The following is a 22,626-nucleotide window of genomic DNA, read 5'->3' as shown; positions in this document are numbered from 1 at the left end:
TAAGTCCTTAATGTTTAATTTATTTGTTTTTGAATCACAGGTGGAAATAGGAATGAGCTTTTTACTGTAAACTAAAATGAATGGTTATTATTATTATTATTTTGGAATGTTATAATATACAGAACAACTTCATTAAGCTAAATTTTGACAGAGCAGTTACAGGATCTGCTATTCTCTTCTAACCTCTCTTATAATTCAGTTTCCTCCTTGTTTTCTGATCTTCTTTTACTTCTAAGCTACATACATCAAGGTACAACACAGAAACCTGAGACAGGCATTTCAGGATTGACATGGATACTTCTGTGGTGCTTATATGTGTCCCTCACCCTGTTTAAGTATGCTTGAACAAGTCTTCACAGATCGTCCACTGTGAAATCAGGAAAGAATCTGCAAAGATGAAATCCACCATATATTTTGAGAGTCCCTTCCTGCGTGCTCACTGATTTTTCTTTAATATAAGCTACTTGTTTTAAGATCAGTTTTTCTTATCATTGTGGAATCTGTTGTGTGGGCTTCCAGTTTGTGGATTCAGCTTTTCTGGGTTAGTAGTTATTTCATGTAATGTTCCTCTTATCAGAGAATAATTTATATTTCAGTGGCTGCAGTGAGTTTATTAATCCTTTAAAAAAAACCTTTTCAAAGTTATGTGCACAGTTAGAACTATTTCCCCTCCTTTGTATTATATGTGTACTGGCAAAACAGTAGTAGGAAATCTGCACCGTTATTGCTGCAATTGTAATGTAATATTGAAACACATTTCCAGCATGAACGATTTTATTGTTAGCTTCCTCCTCAGTGATTTTAACATACATTGTAGTATTCAAGACTTACAGAACACAGCATGCATGTTTTTCTTTAATGCTACTTTCCTAATGTATAGAAGAAAACTGGAATTGAAATGGCTCTCAGATTTTAATTAATCTGAAGCTATCTAACTGCCTGATTTAATGAGTCATGTTAATTTTTAGAAAGGAAGGATGGATAGAAGATGTGTCAATATTTGCATTCAAATTGGGCCAAAATTACATATCTTGGCCCAGTTTGAATGTAAATGTTGACACATCTTCCATCTTCTGTGTTGCAAATGTTCTTTCATCTACCATAGCCATCTATTACTACAGGAGACAAAGCTACATAATAATTTAAAGAAGAGTCACATATACGTGATATTAAGTGCAATTAAAATATAATTGTGTGCATGACTATGTGACAGCCTGCAAGTACCCATACTTACTTTGGACAGCCTGACTATTGGCACTCCAATATAAAAGCTTTACCAAAAAAGTACATCATCTTTTTTCTGGGTATCAGGCTACCAGACTTGGGCTGCAAAAATATGGATGACCACTAGGATGCAAACAGGTTAAGATTTCTGAATATTTTTGCTGCTCTGTGGGACTCATCCAGTTTTCTTGCAGCCCAGTTCTAATAGCCATAATGGGGCATTCCCAATACTATAAGACACAATGGTATTAATTAATGTAGCAGCTAGGAAGAATTAAGGAGAGATAGAGAAAGGCAAAGAGTTCTTATGTTTCTCTTGCATGTAACTCTTGTTTTTAAATATCTTTGAATCTATCATGCTCCCCTCTAAAATAGTTGATAAGGACCCCCAATGAAATACAGCAGAGAGATTTTTGTAATTAGCTTAGACTACACGTATGTTCAAAGTCCATGAATCTTCCTTTTGGGTTTTTGGGGAGGAGGTGAAATTCCAGTTATTTACAGTAAATGTTCTTCAAACAGGTTTAAAGAGAAAGCAGGTATAGTACAAACCAGTGGCTCAAGGGCTCAGCATTACTCTAAGGAAGACTTGGGTTTCAATGAACTGCAGGTACAGGTCACCCCAGTCAGAGATGGCCCTTCTATTCTACCTGACCTTAGGATATATAGTCGCTCTCAGATTCTAAAGATGACCTCCCTACACAAAAACAACCTCTATTCCTCAACAGTATAGAAACAACTATAGGCCCTTTAAAAAACATACACACGCACCATCCAGTAAGGGTAGGGTCCCTGGAAAACCACCATCTGCCCACCCTCTTTAAAGACTCAAGTGGCCTACAGAACACTGCTGTGTTGTTGTTTTTTTAAATCAGAGTATATTTCAGCCAATAACTCCTCCATATTGGGAAGCAGAATTCTCTGTGCTTTAGTCCATTCACAGAGTGAATGGACTAAATTAAGCTCTAATTAAGGCAAGAGTTAAGTTTTAATTAAACCGAGAATGAAATCACTCTAATTAAGCCAAGAAATCCCATAGTTGGGCTCCTACAATGTTGAACCAAAACCAGGGAAAATCTGGCTTTTCCCTTGAGCATTGGGCCAGGGTGTTAGCTGAGCCTGTCTTGTGATTGTTTAAGAGAATGATTTTGTTACCTTAGATGTGTTATTATCTTCTTATTGTTGCTTTATTTTTGTTGTGAGGATTTTTTCTGTATGTGTTTTAGCCCAATTGAAAGCTGCCCAGGGCTGCGGTTTGGGAGCTGGACAATCATATAAATTGATTAAACAAACAAACAATTAAATAAATGTATACTGTTGCTAGCTTCCCAAAGGAAAAATGGGATAGAAAAGCACTATATAAATTAATGCCAATCAGGGCCTTAGCACTCGTGTGGCAATGTTCCCGTGATAGGATTCTTCTGCATTATAAATCCTGTACAGGGGGAAATGGTTCTTCCACACTTTTAGTGGCCTCAAACTTACTTCTGATAAACATGTTAGGGAATACCAGAAAAAAATGGTCACACCACTAGTGGAGTTTGCTTTGAGGACTGGCGCCCTAAGGGTACATCCACACACATTGTTTCTACTCCCAGTCCTCCCAAATCAGCATGAAGCAGACTTGCCAATCTCAGAACACACAATGCACCAGCCGCTTGTCTCCCTCCTGATGACAAAGAGGGCCTGGAAATAAGCCAGTCATTCTGGGCCTTACCCAAGTGATCTACTCCCAGAACAACAACACATCCCCCCCATCTCTACTTCACATCAAAAAGTAGATTAAATAAATGCGAACCACATCCTCATCCTCTCATCCCTTGTTTTCAGCACATACTATGTGTATTTGGCAGTGTGCAAAAGATCTGCAATTTCAACAGGGTGCGGATGCCTGGCTCCCAAGCCATCATTCCTCCTGCATTAAAACTGAGAGATGTGACAACATGATATTGCATCATCAATTTTGTAATCAGGCAAGGCTGCCGCTGTGGCTGAAGTGGGAAAGAAGGGGAGATAAGTTTTAAGAAAATGCATACTTTTGCAGCTGCTGGGACACATCCACTTTGCTGGAATAATAGAAATTCTCCTTCCTCACCCCACAGAAAAGGAGTGTGGGAAAAGGAAATGAAAACCCACCAATCCTTTTGCAAAAGACCAGGGAAACAAAGAGAATTCTTACCTATTTCATTTCTGCTACTTTAAGGCGGTGCTGAGCCAGCTGATTCTCTGGAGCAGGGTGAGCAAGAGTTCCCTCTAATGGGGAAATGGATTGCCCGCAATCTCTGCTGAGGTTCACCTTACAAAAAAATGAGTTCATTTTTGCAGCTGAGCCCAAAACAAATATGCTCAGCGGTTGAACTAAGTCAGTGTCATAGGAGCACAAAGGTCTGGACTTGAGCTGGTGCAGAAGCCTTCATGTTCAAGTGCCCTAAAAAAAGGAGATTTCTAAGTTAGTGCTCCTTGAGAACAAATATACGATAAAGAATTATGGGTAGAAATATATGCTATTGAGACGTCAACGCTGTTCTGTGTTCCTACTGCACTTTCAGTCAGTAGCACTTTAAAGAACGCTGTGGAAAGACATTTCCTAGGATGGCTAATTGTTAGTTTATTGCTTATTACGGTTAATGGCCAGTCAGTATAATAGCAAAATCAAGACACTCAGTCATAGACTAAGTGGGAAAAAAAAAAGACAATCAAAATAGAAGGTGTGAGAGCCATGGAAATGTTTAAAGTCTGTCATCTAGCTGAGTCCTGAAATCAAATAAAATTGTTGTTAGTTGTCATAAAATAGAGTAAACAAAAATGTTGACAATTGAGGACACACTTTGAAGTACTTGTGTAATCAAAAATGAATACATTTATTTTTGATGTTACAGATTGAACAGAATTGGAGGGGGTTGCGATGGATTTGGGAGGCATCCCCATGTATCAGATATGAGCTGAGATCAGATTTCCATAGCTGGAGGGCAAAATTTAGTTACTGAGTAAATAATATTAGTCCAGCAATCTGAGAGGAAAAGGGAGATGTATACTTATCTTTTCTACTTTCAGAAAGGCAGGATTAGGTTAGCTCATATGTTCCTGTAAAAGTTCCAGTATTTATCTATCTATTCAGTCAGTCAGTCAGTCAGTCAGTCAGTCAGTCAGTCAGTCAGTCAGTCAGTCAGTCATTTATAACATTTGTATGGCTGCCAATTCAACCAAAATTACTTCGGGCAGCTTGTAGAAGGTTCACCAAAACATAACAGAAAGAATACAAAATCACAGTACATAAACCAATAAGCTATAATAAAATAAAAGGTGATCCTAAATAAAATGACACCATCATCCAATCAGGGATGCAACACATTGTGGCCTAAAAGCCCAGGGAAAGAGCTAGTTTTTATCAACCTTTCTAAAGTTGGCAGGGTCAGGGCCAGCCCTATCTCAGGAGGAAGGTCATTCCCTAAGATGGGGCCACCACCAAGAAAGAACACCTCTGGATCCCACAAGATAGCATTGTTTCAGTGTAGGGATCCAGAGTGTGCCCTCCGTATCAGAGCATGTGGGGTAGCCAGATACCCTAGGGAGAAGGTGGTCCCACAAGTAACTCAGTCCTGTGCCATGTAGGGCTCTAAAGGGGATAACCAGCATCTTGAGTTACACCTGGAAGCCAACTGGGAGCCAGTGCAGCTTGTGGCATAGTGGTGTCATGTGGGCATAGCGAGAAGTGCCCATAATTACTGGCACCACTACATTCAGGACTAATTGCAGTTTCCAGGTGGTCTTTAAGGGTAGTCCCGTGTAAAGCAAGTTGCACTAAGCCAATTGGAAGGTAACTAAGGCATGAGTGACCATCAGTGGGGCCACCCAATCCAGGAAGGGGTGCACAAGATGAAGTTGTGCAAAGGCTCCCCAGCTCAAGCATCTCAAGCAGGTTCTGAGAGTCAAGGAGGAGTCCCAAATTGCACGCTGAGTCTGAGTGGGGGAGTGCTATCCCACTTATAGGATGGAAACACTCCAATTCCAGGATCAAGGGACCCTAAAGCCTTAGCCACTCAGTTACGGTAGGGATAAGCTGAAGCCTGTTCTTCCCCATGCAGGCTCCAGGCACTGGAACAGAACCACAACCACTTCACCAGGATGGCTGGGGGCAGAGACTGATATATACTGATAATACTGCACCCCATGTCCACAGATGACTTCTCCCAGGGCTTCATGTAGATGTTAAAGAGGAGGGGGGAGAGGCAGAGCCTTGAGGCACCCCACAAAGCAGGGGTATGGGGCCAGACTGTTTCTCTACAACACTGACTGGAACTGGACATGGAGGAAGAAAGAGAACCACCAAAAAAGAGTGCCCCCCACTCCTAACTCCCTAAATGATCTAGAGGATACCATGGTTGATGATACTAAAAGCTGCTGAGAAGTTGATTCAGTACTATGACCCAGACTAAAATCTGACTGAAATAAATTTAGGAGATCTGATCCTTTCAGGATCCTCTGGAGCTACAGGGTGACTATCTTCTCAACCACTTCTCTAAAAAGGAAAGGCAGGGGACTAGACAGAAGCTGTCCAGATCAACAGGATCTAGCAAAGGTTTCTTGAGGAGGGGGGTCAGCCGCTGCCTCTTTAAGAGCTGACAGAACAACCCCCTCTCTCAAGGAAGCAGCAACCCCCATATGGGTCTGTCCACATGGTCCCTCCCTGGAAGTTTTAACCAACCAAAAAGCATGGATCTAAAACACAAGTGGACACACCAACTGAGGCCTGAGAAGCCTCAGGACTACTGGCTCAAAGTCCTCCCAGATAACTTTACAAGACCATGCCCCAGTCATTTCCAATGGACTTGCTCAACTGGAGTCCAATCAGAACAAATCCAAGCAATTTTATCTACCAGATGTTGAGAATATTCCTCCCACCAACCCTGCAGATGCTCTCCAGGCCCTTCCTGATCCAGGAAGGATTAGATTGCCCTGAACAGACCCAGTGGCATACACCGAGAGGACACAAGAACAGAAAAATAAGAATGTTTCACCATTCTTATTACTAAAAGTAAGTCCTAATAAAGACTCTTACGTGTTTCCAGTAGTGTCTTGACCCATGTCCTCAATTGCCAAAAAGCCTCAGGGGCAGAAATGTTCCAGTTAAGGGATCTTGGAGTATCCATTCTCAATAACATGCAAAGGGAGGGCCTCTAGTCTAGCCAGAGAATAAAGCTCTATGATGAGCAGAGTTTATCAAAAACTGGGAGGAGTTGGCTAGATTAGGGCTAATGGAGAACCTCCATAGTTTGAGCCACCTTGGGCCACAGTTAATGACACTTTGACACTTTGTATCAAAGATTCTCTTTTGTGGTCTTGCTAGCTTCATTGTAGTCCAATGATTGCAGGGCTTCCCATGTGAAGCCAATAGATGCAGTTTATCCCTGATATTTGATTGCATGATGAGTGAAATTTATCTCTCATTATTAGCCCCACTTAGACCATGTATCAATTTCACCCAGTACCTGGAAGTAACAACCCAGACCTGAGCTTCCACCTTTGCAACACCAAGTTCCAATCTTATTGGAAACATATTTAGGAACTGTAGAGAGCCATGAAGATGACCTTGAAGGGAATACTCATAAGACATTACAGAAACAACAAGGTGACAAACATTCCTTAAGCCCTGGGAAAGGAGATACAGTGGAACTTCGGGTTACGAACACTTCTGTTAACGAACTTTTCGGGTTACAACCAGCTCCGGCCACAAAATTTTGCTTCAGTTTGCGAACTCCGCCTCGGGGTACGAACAGGATACGCGGCCATTTTCCCTCCCGTGACATGGTCCGCGGCCATTTTCCGCCCCTGACACGTGGTCCACGGCCATTTTTCCACCCCTGACACGTGGTCCGTGGCCATTTTTCCACCCCTGACACATGGTCCACGGCCATTTTTCCGCCCCTGACACGTGGTCTGCAGCCATTTTCCGCCCTGACACGTGGTCTGCGGCCATTTTTCCGCCCCTGACATGTGGTCCGCGGCCATTTTTCCGCCCTTGACACGTGGTCCGCTGCCATTTTCTGCCCCTGACACGTGGTCCGCGGCCATTTTTCCGCCCCTGACACGTGGTCCGTGGCCATTTCCCCCCCTGACACGTGGTCCGTGGCCATTTTTCCGCCCCTGACACGTGGTCCGCGGCCATTTTCTGCCCCTGACACGTGGCTGTAGGGAGGGGGACTCTCCCTCCAAGCAATAGCCGCCTCCCTGTCCTCCACGCCAGAACGGATTAACGGTAATTACATTGAACCTTATGGGGAAATTTCCTTTGGGTTGCGACCAATTCGGGGTGCGACCAGAGTCACGGAATGAATTAAGTTCGTAACCCAAGGTACCACTGTAGTATTAAATGAGACTTAGGCTGACCACTCCCTGACTCACTGGGGTATAAGAGGGAAGGGAGGAAAAGCACAACAGCTTGCAACATTCTGTTACTATAGCCTATCCCAATAAAGTTGTGGTCTTCCTGTGAAGTAGGTTTCCTGATTTGGTCTACCTTGTAAAGCTGACAGGAACCTACAGAATGAATCTTAAAAATCACCCTGTTCCTGGGCTGCCATTAATATAGGGATCCAATAAAGTAGTTATGCCATTTCTTTGGCCCCATATTGTTTTGGGGGAGATAGGATGTACTTCCTACCCTAGCAATTGAAAAAGAGAGAGAATGGCTTCTCTGAGCTACTTGGAACAGATAGTTTTAAGTGGAACTCTCACCTACCAGATTTGCAAAAGTTTATGCCTAGATAATTAAAGGACTTGATCTATTGTGTTACCATAGATGGGCCAGTTATACTCTTTTGTTTTCTTTAGAGAGTCAGGGAGATGGCTTTGAAGCAAATATTCAGAAACCATTATATAAACAAAGAGGAGAAAAGCATCCTGAAGTCCTGGGAAGGGAGGAGTATTAAGAAGAGACTCAGGCTCCTCCCTGACTCACTGGGGTATAAGAGGGAGAGGAGAAGAATTAAAACGACCCTTACAAGATTACTGTCAGCCCCTTGAGGTAGACCAGATCAGGAAACAGACTCCACAGGAAGACTAGAACTAAGCTCTATTGAGATAAGCTATAATAACAGAATCTTGAAGTCTGACTGTGTTTCTCCTCCCACCCCCTTATACTCCAATGTACTTTGTCACCCCCAAAAGAAAATTTCTCTCTTTTTGCCATTTTAATCCCCTGTCCCTTTCTTAATAAAAAAATAAATCAGCATATAACCTTTCAGATTTGTGTATTTCTTTTTCTTAATGGTTTTTGTGCCAGATATGGTACTTTTAAAACACAGCTGTAATATATCTTTACTATTTAAACTCTGCAATTTAAAAAAGCTACCTACTGAATTTAAGAAAAATGTATAGTAATTGAAATAAAAATGGAAGATTATGTTATGGCTGATCCTCAGACCTAGAGCACTTGAACACTTAAGTTCAGATCCTAGCTATGATTAAAGCATATTGTACATATGTTTGTAAATCCCCTAAACCTTTTTCACTTGGATTTTCATCTCCACTTAATTTGGGAGAAAAAATTAAGCTACATTTTTTTAATCTGTGAATCTCTGAAGATAGCCTTTGTTATATCACAATGGAATCCTTTCCTGAGTCAGAACTGATCATGAAAACAAAAGAAAACTATAATATTTTAAATCAAAATAATGGTTGGAAATGTGGCTCTGCAGTTTAAAAGTGTCGTAACAAAATTAAATCAACCATTCTATTTGGAGTTAGTTCATGTGTTCATTAGAAGCAGGAATTTAAAATTCTGAGTGACCCAAATACCTGAAATAATGATCTACCATCTTTAGGATGATTGGTAGCACTTACTGAAGTCATTATCCTCAGTCTATGTGGACAATCAGGTGTACAAACACAAGTTACACAGTGCAGAATGACTGTTCATTCCAGTAATTAAGGCATATTTGTGCTACCTCTTAGTCCACCAAGTACAAATACGCTTGTGTGTAATGTCTACGTTATTTCAAATAATACCGAATCTTGCCAAGCTGTCTCTGCCAACCTTTGAACATTGTTTTATCCTATGTTATATCTCTGTGGTAAAATTAACTCGTTCTTTAAGTTGGCAGGACTCTTTGTATGTTATAGTTGGCTAGCTAAGGACCAAATCAGATGTTACATTGACAGGCACATCGATTAGAAGTGACTTACTAGTAAATTAGTATGTAGGTAAGAGACAAAAGAGAATGGAAAGGACATCATGGATGGTTTGGAGGAATGTTAAACCAAGCTCTGGTAAATGAGGCTTTGGCAACAGAAATAACTCTTGCTGGGGAAAAGGGTATTTGGATAAAGCAGCAACAAGTAAAAACTCCGTGATCCAGGAGTTTTTGCTGATCCGTACTGGATTTTAAATCATTCCGCAAGTACATCCCACATTGTAATAATATGACCTGACCCACATAAAGTAATTTTGCCATCAAAACACTTAATTTGTGTGCACTGAAACAAAAGCTGTAAAATGAAATTTTTACATATTTCTGTGTCCCTTACTTGCCAATATCAGAATCATGCATTTGGATTTTTTTTTTCTCAAAAGTGTTAACAGAATAGGTGAAACTGATGTTTCTACTGACCTTACAGAAACCCCTATCAAGGACTTTATCCAAGAACCTTCTGAATTTGGTAGTGCTAAAATCTAGCAGCACTATCCATTAATTACAGGATTCATACAGTAATTCATAGAATTTAGTAAATTCTTAGTTTGATACTACATAAAATCAGAAACTGTTTGACTGCCTGTTAATAAACTTTGGTCTGTATATTGCCTCTTGCTCATGAGTGGTTTATATATTTTGGTGTCTGCAGACTGAAGAAGTCCTGAAGATTGATGGAGGGCCATGCTATTCAAACAGCAGGCGTTGCTGAGACAGAAGCTCCTTGTGCTAGGCAGCCTTGCTATTGGAAGCCTTCTATATCTAGTTGCCAGAGTTGGGAGCTTGGATAGGTAAGTCATTAAATTAGCATGTACCAGTGACACCAATAATTATAAATGGCCGTAGGTGCTTTCCCCACCCCCACCCCAATTTCCTCTTAAGCTTTGAATATAATTGAATAGGTTTCTAGCTCTTTGTCTTGCTGCTAACATCTAAAAAGACAATCTGCTGTAGTATTGATTTTCATTGTTAGTTTCCTTCTGTTTTAAGACAGGGAAGGCACAGGGAAACTGAAAGAGCGTTAGCTTGCTGAACCCAATACGTTGGTGCCTGTCCATTTATATTCCACGTGCATTGGCAGTTGTTTTCGGAAGGAAAGTAACGTGGCATACAGTAAAAATGTCACCATGGTAGCTCAGTTTTTGTGTGTGATCACAGGCTAACCTCAACTTTCAATAAACAGTAATATTTGTACATTTTCCTTTCTGAAATGTATGAGTGGGCATTTAATATGGTAAAGTGGTAGTTAAACTTGTGCAGAAGCCTGCAGAGTTTGCTTGTCAGCCTTGAATCCTATTGCACTAGAAGGATTGCTGAAGGATATAGAGGATTTTTTAAACTCTGTTAATTAGATTTTGGTGGGGGGTTTTTTTTTTACTATTTTATTTTTTTTCTTGAGTTAGATGTAGTGAATGAAAAGATTTTGCTGGAAATAATTATTTTCAAGTAACGAGGCAATTGTGGATATAAAACTAGGCCCATTTTTGTTTATAACAATCCCTGTTATTGCCCATAACTGTTGGCTTTGAATTACAGGAGACAATTATTTTCAATTTCATATATATTATGGAACTAAGACCCAACTACCAAATCCTTTTTTTCTATTTTATGACAGCTTAGTTGCCCTAAGAAATGGTAATTTTAAAAAAAAATCTATTTGATGAAAGATTTATATACTGAAGTTGTTTTCTGAAATCCATTTGCAGGCAATTAGTATCCTAAAATGGTAATTAAAATTATGTATGATATTGTAAAATCTCCACTCAGGACAGCATACCAGGCTGAGCCTGTATTTACATGGTAAAGGAACAAACATGAGCATTATATCTATTTGGTCCGTTGTTGGTGCGTTCTTTCTTAGATCCAGTTGCATTAATGCCCAATTCACATGAGCTGTATGAATATTCAAGTCATTGCTTGAAAAAACAAAAACAAAGCTTAAGCTGATTAACTATTCATACTTACTTAGTACATTTAGAACTTACATTTCTTCATCATGGAATGCAAGTCAGCATATATAAGAGTTCCAGATGGGTTCCCATTTGGGCACTGGGTACACAAAGAGCTGCTTAACTTTATCTAAGTCATTATACCTGTGCCACCAAATCATGTTGTGAGACCCAGCACATGAGGTCCATCACCCTACAGCCCATGCAGTTTGCAAACCATGTCCAAGGTTTATAAAACAAAACAAAGAAGACATTTCAGTATCTCCAACGCTTTATGAATATTAGGACAAATGGCATATTGGTTAAGGTGGTCATGTAGCCCCTTCCAGCTAGCTCAGTTTTGTCTAGTTTAAGATCTAGTGTTTGTTATTTTGGTCAACCATCTTCTTCTTTTTATATGTAATTTTTCCTTTTTTATTGATCAGCTGCTGCCCAGAGTCATAGAGGAGTCAGGCAGCCTCAAAATTTAAATTTAAAAAATTGCATGAAGCACATTTTTGCTTATTACTGGTCGTTGTATTGTTCCAGAAAAGGCATGAACCGCGATATGCAAAGTTGAAACCTCTTCTTTTCATGATGGTTCCTGCCAGAGCCTTGCATAAGTAGTTGCTGTTTGTCCCCAAATGTGCTGCACATGGAAAACACAGTTTTTATGTGAATTATCTTGATATATGAATTAGGTTGCATATATTTGTGCATGTAAAAAATCATGTGGAAATGTTCGGCTGTGTTTTGCCTGGGCAATAACATTACATTCCCTTTTGGTTTCTGTGGCATCTGTATTTTCCCCTCTATTTAGGATAAAACTGATTTTTTAAAAGAGGTTATATGAGCCTGCTAACCAGGAAAGAGAGGGAGATTGGGAGAGATTGAGATGTTTTGAACAATTGAGAACACACTGTTTTCCAGGTGAGTTGTCAGCTTTGTTAATATAATTATGACCTTTCTGTTTGTTTGTTTGCTGTTCACGGTCTTTGCTTTTCAACAGCTGAGTGAAACTAAGCTAGATACTCAACTAGGTAACACTAAAGATTAATCTTAAATTGCACATCAGTGAGAGGTATTCTGACTCTTCATGTTCATTCATTTGTAATAATCATTGCCTAATTTCACTCAAAAAAGAAAGATGTGCCTAGCCTAGCATGCTTCTTACCATCATCTACCATCAAAATCCCACATTGTGAAGATATACGAAATGGTCCTAGGCAATTATGTAGTTACATATAGTGGGTAGAAATTCCTTCTTGTCTCATGCTGGAATTTGGCCTATGACCTGAGGCATGAAATTTAATTAACCTTTTCCCCAATCTAAGCTTGCCTAGCTACAAATGTTATTAATGGCCATAAAATTATCCAGACATAGTACTTGACTCTTGAACTCCTGCAATGGTGACTTCCAGAGGATCCATATATAATATTGCTAATGGGAAAAAGCGTTGATTTTTTTTCTCTCATTGTGCATGATGGATTTGTACTCATCTGTGAATCCTATCCTGATGGTCCAGAAATCTAGATACCCTATCTCCGCAATATTTCTTTCAGTCCCATAGAAATAGATCTTGGGGCACATTAATGGCATTATTTCTCTTTCCCACCTCCTGGAGCTACGTATATAACTCAGTGCTTCGGTTGTGGCAGGAGCACTGATCAATCAACAGAAGGCAGCAGCTACAGGAGAGCTAAGAACTATGTTAGAGCGTTAAAGGAATTGAACAATAAAGCCAGGAACTGAAGCCAAAGAAGACCCAAATCTCCCTCTCCCTCCTATTTAAGTCCCCCTCTTATGTAAGTCCCCGTCCTTTATCAGGCCCGGATTTAATAATCCTTCACTGCTGAGGCTGATAGCTCTAAATCAGATGGGCAGGGAGCTCCCAAATTTCTCTGTGGTTCTCAGAGCCCCTCTCTACCACGCTTGCCAAAAATGGGTGGAACCGTTTTCTGCCATTTCAAGGCTAAAAACTGTAGTAAACATTTCCAAATAGGCTTAACATGGTTTTAGAAAAAGAAAAAAGAAAACCCTCAAACTGCTCCCCAAAATCAGGAAAAGAAAGAAAGAAAGAAAGAAAGAAAGAAAGAAAGAAAGAAAGAAAGAAAGAAAGAAAGAAAGAAAGAAAGAAAGAAAGAAAGAAAGAAAGAAAGAAAGAAAGAAAGAAAGAAAGAAAGAAAGAAAGAAAGAAAGATAGATAGATCTGGCCCTGGCATTGCATGAACCAGCTCCACCCAACTGCTATTGTCACCCTGCTTACGGCAGCCCTCAATCACCAGAATCTTGAGCATCCCTGCTCTGAATCACAGCTCTGCGGTGTATTGCATAGAACGTCCCGTTGCTTTCTTGACATACTTGCCATATGCTGGGCTGCATTTCATGAAGCTGCATCGCTCATCCACATGTTTTCATCATTTTATTTCTGGCCCAAATTGACATTTCATGTCCCCTTAAAAATCACGTAGGATTCCGATTCACTAGGATAAAGCAGGTACTCCAAGTTCTGTAGCTCTTTAGCACTAATTTCTTCCCCTAGTCCCAGTACATTTCAAGTGAGAATTCTGCAGAAAGTGTGTTAGGGGACCAAATACAATTAGGAAAACATACAAGTGGTGAGAATCAACAATATTTCTCTATTTAAATAGATATGCCTACCAGGTTTATTACACCAGAATCTACAGCCAGCCACAGCAATGTCATGATGCAAATGCCGCCTTTATGTAGTTGTGTACAGAAAGTTGCAGTATTTGTGCCATGATATCATGACACACATTTCATCACTTACTTCCCTTGCTTCTCCTTGGATGCCCATGGCTGACTATGAGATCTGTGGTCCCAGGTTAATGATATTGTTAAGCTAAACTTATAAAATGCTTTCCATATAAACTCTCTGTTGTGAGAATGCATTAATTAGACAATGCTGGTACTGAATTCAGAATGTGCTCCCTATGCAAAGAAGGTTTTTTCTAGTCCTAGAAACCTTTGGAGTAGACGATTCCCATTGACAGACTGAGGGAGGAAGTCATGTTTTTTTCATTTTCCTTAGCTCCTGCTCCACCAGGTAGTCCCTGAAGTGTTGGGGGGTTTGGGGGTAAGTGGAGGAGATGCTTCAAAGCCAGGAGTAGGACAAAATCATTAAATACTTAGCACAGCATTAGCAAGCTCTCAGCACGTTTGGACTCCCCTAGTCCCAAAGCAACAAAGAGAAGGAGTGCCTTGAGTAAATATTGACCATTTCATACAAAATACATACATTTTAGATTTACATGTTAATGTTTAAAGTATATGAATATAGTGCATGTGATGAACACATTTTAAAACATGTGTATCATACAAAGTGTGACATAGTTCCTCCCTATATGTATATTTATAGACTGGGGCATGATCTTCTTACTGCACAGAATATGAAACAATACTAACAGTGTCAAGGTTTTTATATTTGATTAGATCCTAATTGTTGAGCAATAAGTAAAAAATTAACTTTTTATTTCCATTGTTCAGCAATGTGTGTATGTGTGTATGTTTCCTGGTTAACAAGCTCATGTAGCCTCTTCTAAACATTTTTTTTCTATTTTAGTTTTATCCTAAATATGATGGTGGGGAGGGGAATATAGTCTGTGTGGAAAGTAACAATAATTTTAAAAGGCAAAAGGACATTAAGATTCTAGAAAATGAACTGCTTTTCCCCCAGGAAATTAAGTTGTGAAGAACTTGCACCTTATAATAAAGTTTATTCTCAAGTTATTAAGCATTTGTTTTAGGATTAAGCTACACAATACACTTTTCCACATTTTAAAAATAGCAGGTGGAAGATGTTACACAATTCTTCTGAATGGATGCATTTCTGGACCAAATCCCTACCAAGAATGAAACATATAGAGGGATAATTAACTTTTTTTCTTTGAAAATGCCCTCATCCCAAGCAGCAAAAATACATACTTTCTATAAGGAACGGGATAGTAGATAGCAGCTTCAATTTTCAATAAGAAAAAGCACAAGGAGTTAATGTGAAATCTATTATATCCCTGCACTACAATTTAACCTGGATTGCAGTTTCTTTTTATTAATCATTTCAATAGTTTGCACATCATTTAAAACACATGTATAGATTGGTCTTTAGCTAATATTTGTTGGACAGCAGCTGATTATGAAGCAGTTCTCCAAGAATAAGTGAAAATAAAGATCATAGTCAAGAACTATTTATTTCTTTAAAAAATAGCAAATATGCTTATAGTAATACACACTAATAGATGCTGATATATGTAAAAAATGCAGATGCATATAGTAAAATTTCTCCACAGTGCTCCATTTTATACACAGAAATAAATATAGTGAAGTATGAGATGAAGATTTATGTTTTTAAGGACATGCTCCAAGGTATATACATAATACACATGTTTTTACAAACATATATCTTCTCCTCTGATTTTACTATGTTGCAATGATAAAAACCCCAAATATGACCAATCTTCACGTTCAACTTGTATAGACCATAAAATGATAAAATTTCATTCATTTTGGGATATACACAGTAAAAACTAATGTAGGAGTGGCCAAACAATTTATTTGGCCTGAATTTTTATATCAAACTCATACTTCCTTATATCAGAATTTTGCAATATAATTTCCCACTCAAAATGCTTATAAAATGTGATACACACCCACCCACCCACACACACACACACACACACACAGAGCAATCTATTCTCCCAAAAGTTTCTGTTCCACTGACTGACTGTCCATTGTCAACATAGACATAGCAATGACATTCACTGCATTTTCAATTCTTCACACAATTAGCAGGTATAGTTTCCTTTACAAAGTAGGAGTTTGGATTAGATTTGACTAAACCTGAATCAGAGAAAAAGTGAGATGATTTGGACTGAATCGGCTATCACCAGACAAAAATCAGGACTGCCTTGAATTGGCTCTGGTCCAGTTCAGAACTTCAGCCAAGTTCCAGTCCTGACCTTCATCTGCCACTAAAAGAGGCAGTGCTCTTTATCCAAGTGATCAGGCCACCAGAACCACCTAAATCATAGTGCCTTGAGGGTGAAATATTGATTCATTTATAATGATTTGCTTCAGTGTAAATGGATATTACTGCACTCTAGTTAGTAGCTGATTGCTTTCTAAAATTTTATTAATTACTTGGTAATTTATTCAGTTCCTTGTAAGCAAATAATTTACTAGAAGTTTAACTAGCAAGCGAATTTTTAAATGTCCATCCCAGCATCCCCCAAAATCAGTCCTACTGCATTCAGATTTCTGAAGGAGAATCATTTATCTTTACAACATTCTTCCCTTTTCACAAAATACTTTTGCCAGTGTCTCTGAAGTATGATATGTAATTCACCACTGAAATACTTCTATTTCTACAAATTTCATCAAAGTTTATCCTGAAAAAAATCAAAACTTAAACAAAAGTTACTGCTTGAAAACTCTATTTCTATGAAATTTTAGGGAAATTTGATAGGCTTAGACCCAGGTCCAGAAAGCATGCAGGCCCTGAACTGTTCCAAATTAAATCAGGGATATCCAAGGCAGGCTTCCAGATCCGAGTCTATGCACCCCCGTCCTATAAAGTATAGGTATAAAGGTATATATACATAACATATAACTTAGTCAACATTTCAGAATGTTGTTACCCATATGAGCACCAAACACATGTTCATCTTACAAAATGTAACTGAAAACAGAGAGTGGATCAGTATGGAACTTTCTGAGAATAGATGAAGTACATAATCTAGTATTTTCTATGCTAGTTTATAAGTGAGCAGACAAATTTTATATTGTCTATTCAATTCCTGCCATGAAAATGCACATCAACATCTTGCCTTGTTAATAGGACTATGCGAACCACTTCAAAATTCATTTATAAATTAATAATTTATTAACACCATTAATTATTATTACCACCCCAAATCTATCCACAGCAGGATGAAGGTCTCTTTGTTGAAGGTTATGGACCATGATCTACCATGCTGGTCCAGTGTGGATTGATAGATAGATAGAACACACGCACATATTATGTCCACTCTCACTTTAATGCTATGTGGCCCATTCCTACTCATATGGCATTAATTTTATTGAGCTTCTGACTGGACAAGTATAAAATTTCAGTGTTATTAATGTAAACTATTATTTCTCCTTTTTTTTTTTCCTCAATTGCAGACTGCAACCCATTTGCCCTATTGAAGGCCGATTTGGACTCCATGGGCAAGATGAAATCCCACTCAGAGCTCTCCAGTTTAAGCGTGGGTTGCTACATGAATTCCGAAAGGGTAATGCCAGCAAAGAGCAAATTCGACTTCACAGTTTGGTCCAGCAAATCCCCAAGGCCATAATAATTGGAGTGAGGAAAGGAGGAACCCGAGCACTACTCGAAATGCTAAATCTTCATCCGGCAGTGGTCAAAGCTTCTCAAGAAATACACTTCTTTGACAATGACGAGAACTATGCCAAGGGCATTGAGTGGTATAGAAAAAAAATGCCATTTTCATACCCTCATCAAATAACAATTGAGAAAAGCCCTGCATACTTTATCACAGAGGAGGTACCTGAAAGGATTTATAAAATGAACTCATCCATCAAATTACTGATCATTGTCAGGGAACCCACAACAAGAGCTATTTCTGATTACACTCAGGTGCTGGAGGGAAAGGAAAGGAAGAATAAAACCTACTACAAATTTGAAAAGTTGGCCATTGATCCTAATACCTGTGAGGTGAACACTAAATACAAGGCAGTAAGAACCAGCATCTACACAAAACATCTGGAGAGATGGTTAAAATATTTTCCCATAGAGCAGTTTCATATTGTTGATGGTGATCGTCTCATTACAGAACCACTGCCAGAACTCCAGCTGGTAGAAAAGTTCTTAAATCTTCCTCCAAGGATAAGTCAATATAATCTGTATTTCAATGCCACCAGAGGGTTTTACTGCTTGCGATTTAACATTGTCTTTAACAAGTGCCTGGCGGGAAGCAAGGGACGCATTCATCCAGAGGTAGATTCCTCTGTCATTACCAAATTGCGCAAATTCTTTCACCCTTTTAATCAGAAATTTTACCAGATCACAGGGAGGACATTTAACTGGCCCTAAAATAAACTTCCTACAACACTGTGTGTTGCACCTGGAGATATGCAACCATATCTCTATTAGAGTATAAAAAATATGCACTTTTCATACACTCAGCTATCAAAGTAATCTTTTTTCATGTGTACTTGTACATATGCAGTGTGTGACCAAATATAAGATGGGATCAATTTTTCTACAGAACAGTGCATAACATAAAATTTACTCTCTGCATAATTGCATCATTTTATGCTGTACAATTAAATGAGAAAATGTCATTTAAAGAAATTAACTCAGCTACTCAGTTCAAAGGGTCAGTACTCTACTTGCTCCATAAAATTTAATATTAAACGTGTCTAGAGAGAGGCAGAATATTGCTTCAAAATTCACTGCAATTCTAATTCACTGCAATTAGAATTCATTTTGGAAAATCTGCAATGAAATATTATGGAAATATATTTCTAAAAGAATATTGGCCCTTTTAAATGAATACATTTATGCTTCAGGCTTATACTGGCTTACCAGTGCTCCCTAGGAAACCCAATGTGCTCTATTTCAGTAACAAGAAGGGGCTAATAAAATTTTCTTAATGAATAATTCTCACTGAATAGAATTTCCATGAATTGGGGAAGGGGGCAATTATGCCCATTAAATGGATGAAAAGCCAATATAAGTTTGCTATAGGATTATACCCTATATGATGCTAAGTTCTTTTGAAAAATCTTTTCCTAGTGTTGAAAAGAAATTTTCTCATGCAATCAACATTGTTTCAAATTTCCTGTGGTGAGTTTGCACTATTGTTTTTATTATATGGATCATCTTGGCACTTAGAGCATGTCAATCATGTGTCAAAAAGGAAGTCTTTTTTTTCCCCTTCTATGCTTGTATGTTGACAAAAATTTGATGTACATATTGTATATTGTTTGTAAATAGTGGTTTCACACTAAGTAATTCTATTTTGTAAACTAAATATGGCTATTTAATTTATTGTGAAAATTAAATTTATTGTGGTATTTAAAATGGAATGGATTAAAATTGCTATATGTGCAATTTGCTTTTTGTTTTTCTTCAGTGAATGTTTGATGATCCTATGATGTCTCATTATCTCAAGCAGCAAGCTTTCATGGAGGCAATTCACAAGTTCAGATGAGAGTCAAGGGCTGATTGAGTAACATTCAAGGATATGCAAATTCACCGTTAAATTGGTAATCCATAATGATTGCATTGTCTTCAGGTGTATTTTTAGCTGTGTCTGTATAAAGAAGACTGTGTACTATGCAAAAACATCAAGCTAGTATCATTAGTTCTGCAACTGTAAGAGTACTACAAATGGAAGGCTACCAAATATGTTTTAAAACTGGTATTATTACCTATAATAAGATGATGGTGCTTACATGGAACTTTTCTGCTTCCATGAATCACATCCATCAGTTCAAACAGACACTTAAGGTAAAGGCAATTTATCATGAGACTTTAAGAAACAATGGATTTTCAAGCTGCATGAGAACACTGCCCAGGATGAATTGGGAATCTCGTAATTACTGAAGCTCAGGGTGTCAGCATTAAACATCAAACCAAATTCATTCTAATTAACGAATTAGAAAGTTTTTCATGGATTCACTGAAAAGTAGGCTGATTTTTGAAATATATTTACAATAAAGTGAAGATGAGTGAAATCACTAGGGCATAAGGTCTACGATACAAAAGTGCCCATTTGGGTTTTTCTGTTTCTATGGGAATGGAGAAAGAGAAGAATCTGATGCAATTAAAGGAATGGAAACCTCACTGCGTAATGGTTGCAAAGAAATAGGAACCCCATTTGGCATGGCTGCATGTTAAAAATATAAGCCTTTTGCATTTGTGTGCATGCCTCACAAGTGCATAAGCTGTCTAAATACACCGAAGTTCCAAAAGTAGCTTGTAGCTGCTGCGTAGGAGAAGAAAATAACATGTCAAGAATACTTGAGCTATCTGGATTTCTTTGGATTATCACCACTGTGTTCATAACATCAAGAATGGTCAAGAATGTAAATACAAATCAAATTCAATTTAAATCTAGAGATTTGTAGTATGTATGGTATTTCAGAGAAAGAAATAGATAATTTTCTATATACAACTAGGTAGAACTGTTAGTGTGAAACTAATGAAAGTTTTTCTTTTAATCTAAAATTTGATGTAATGTACATGTTAAAAAATACTGTTAATTCAAATTAATCAACTCAGTTAATGATCTGAATAATCATCTCAGTTAATTCACAGAGATTCACATGCAACTAAGGATTTCGGTTCTTTCCTGTTGTTCTCTAATTATGTTTTTTGTAATTTTATATGGTTTCAGTAGGTTTTTAGCCTAATATGGATAAATGTCTATGGAAAATACTACAGGTAGTCCTTGGCTAATGACTGCTTCATTCAGTGACCATTCAAACTTAAGTAGATTGATGACCGGTCCTCAGACTAGCAGCTGTTGCAGTGCCCCACGGTCCTGTGATCACAATTCTGGCACTTTGCAACCAGTGCATATTTTGATGGTCACAGTGTCCCACGGTCCTGTGACCACCATTTGAGATCTTTACAGCCTGCTTCTGACAAGCAAAGTCAATGGGGAAGCCAGCAGGAAGTCGCAAGTCGCGGTCACGTGACATCACACTTAATGACCACGGGTGATTCACTTAATGACCACAGTGGAACTGACATCATAAGACAGGCACTGTCATGTGATGTTTCACTTAATGACCACATCACTTAGTGATGGAAGTGACAGTCCCAGTTGCAGTTGTTAAGTGAGGACTACCTGTATTTTGTAAAAATAAATAAAAAATAAATAAGTAGAAAATAGTTTTATGCATAGAGATATATTTCAGTAGATATAGAGTTCTTTTAGCATTCCTACTTTCTACTGTGATGAACCACCACCAATTATCCCCTCCCACCAAAAAATTAATAGAATAAAATACGGTAGAAGGTGATAATGCTTAAGAAAGAAAATAACTTGGTTTCTCTTATTGTACTTGATAAATTTACTGGCACTAAATAAAAATAAGCCTAGAAATATTATATATTTTATATTACAATATTATAATATATTATATTTTATATTATTTACACTCATACATGCACACCCATCCAATTAAAAGTTGCTGTGTCCATGAAAATGGAGGACAATATGATTAAACTGTTGATACTTTAGAAAGTATACAAATAATACTACAGTACTGTATAATGTCAGAAGGAGGGATGTGGGGATTCATCTGTCACGTGAATACATTTACCACCCGTGGCAGGGGTAAGAACTACTCCATGTAAGACCATCTAAATGCAAATGTTGGAATGATCAATTTTTGACATGATCAGAATTTTTCATCTAGCCTTTTCTCTGCATCCTGAGCTCATGCCATCTATAATACATAGATCCACAAGCCTTCTGAATGTGTACTGTATTGAATGAAAAAGCAGAGAACATAATCACACATTGTCTTTTGCCTGTTAGTCATGTGAATTTTTTTTATATGTGTGCCCTCTTGTGGTCACATTTATCTTTAACCATCCTGTGAGGAATCTTTAACAAGTAGGCTTTTTCAAACAATGAAGACATAGTTTTAAGAAAGCTTCTTAAAAATGTTTCTACAGTCTCACTTGAAGATTCTGTGCTTCAGATGTTGTATAGAGCTAGAAGTCATACAATGCTTAAGCTTCCTACTCTGGTATACTGCCACTGAAAATGAAGACAACTAATTCTGAGTTTCTGATCTGAAAACTATCATCATGATTAAAGCACTGGAAGAAAACTCAGTAATAACTGTAATTCTATCAATCTCCTTAAAATTCCAAATGATAATTTAATGCTTTATTGATACTTCCTGTTAAAACGCAGTAATCATAAGACAAGAACAGCCATGGTTTGGAGAGGATTGTACTTAAATATTCAAAAATGAGCATGAACAACTTCTGAGCTTTTACCAGTTAAATCTTAAGAGTAATGTAAATAATTTATTTCAGATAATTCAGTAAGTTTCAAAATGTAATGAAGTTATTTTATTTTGGGTTAAATTTGTTATTGTCATATCATACTGCAACCACTACATTTTTTGTTTTAGTAGTTCTCCCAGAAAAACAGTGTAAGATAATTACTATGTCATCTACATAATGAGAGAATAACATACTTTGGTGACAGAGTGCATGTTTGGCCCAAATAAGGTC

General features: G+C 38.1%; 1 protein-coding gene across 2 annotated transcripts in view; it reads left to right on the top strand.

Moving 5' to 3' along the window:
* HS3ST5 (heparan sulfate-glucosamine 3-sulfotransferase 5) overlaps positions 1-19,487 on the top strand; it is a 193,271-nt gene extending 173,784 nt beyond the window's left edge. For both annotated transcript variants that reach the window (XM_007423473.4, XM_088139702.1), the window contains exons 3-4: positions 10,066-10,204; positions 17,523-19,487. In XM_007423473.4, coding sequence (XP_007423535.1) covers positions 10,098-10,204; positions 17,523-18,453 — 1,038 coding nt within the window. In that variant the 5' untranslated portion in view covers positions 10,066-10,097 and the 3' untranslated portion in view covers positions 18,454-19,487. The remainder of the gene's footprint in view (positions 1-10,065; positions 10,205-17,522) is intronic.
* Positions 19,488-22,626: the final 3,139 nt, after the last annotated feature.

Source organism: Python bivittatus, unplaced genomic scaffold, assembly GCF_059951505.1.
Source record: "Python bivittatus isolate LINGU-HERP-01145 unplaced genomic scaffold, Pbiv_v1 ctg000020_np1212, whole genome shotgun sequence".
In the NCBI taxonomy this organism is placed as follows: Eukaryota; Metazoa; Chordata; class Lepidosauria; order Squamata; family Pythonidae; genus Python; species Python bivittatus.
Note: the sequence above shows the minus strand (reverse complement) of the source record. Positions and strands in the feature narration are given on the sequence as shown.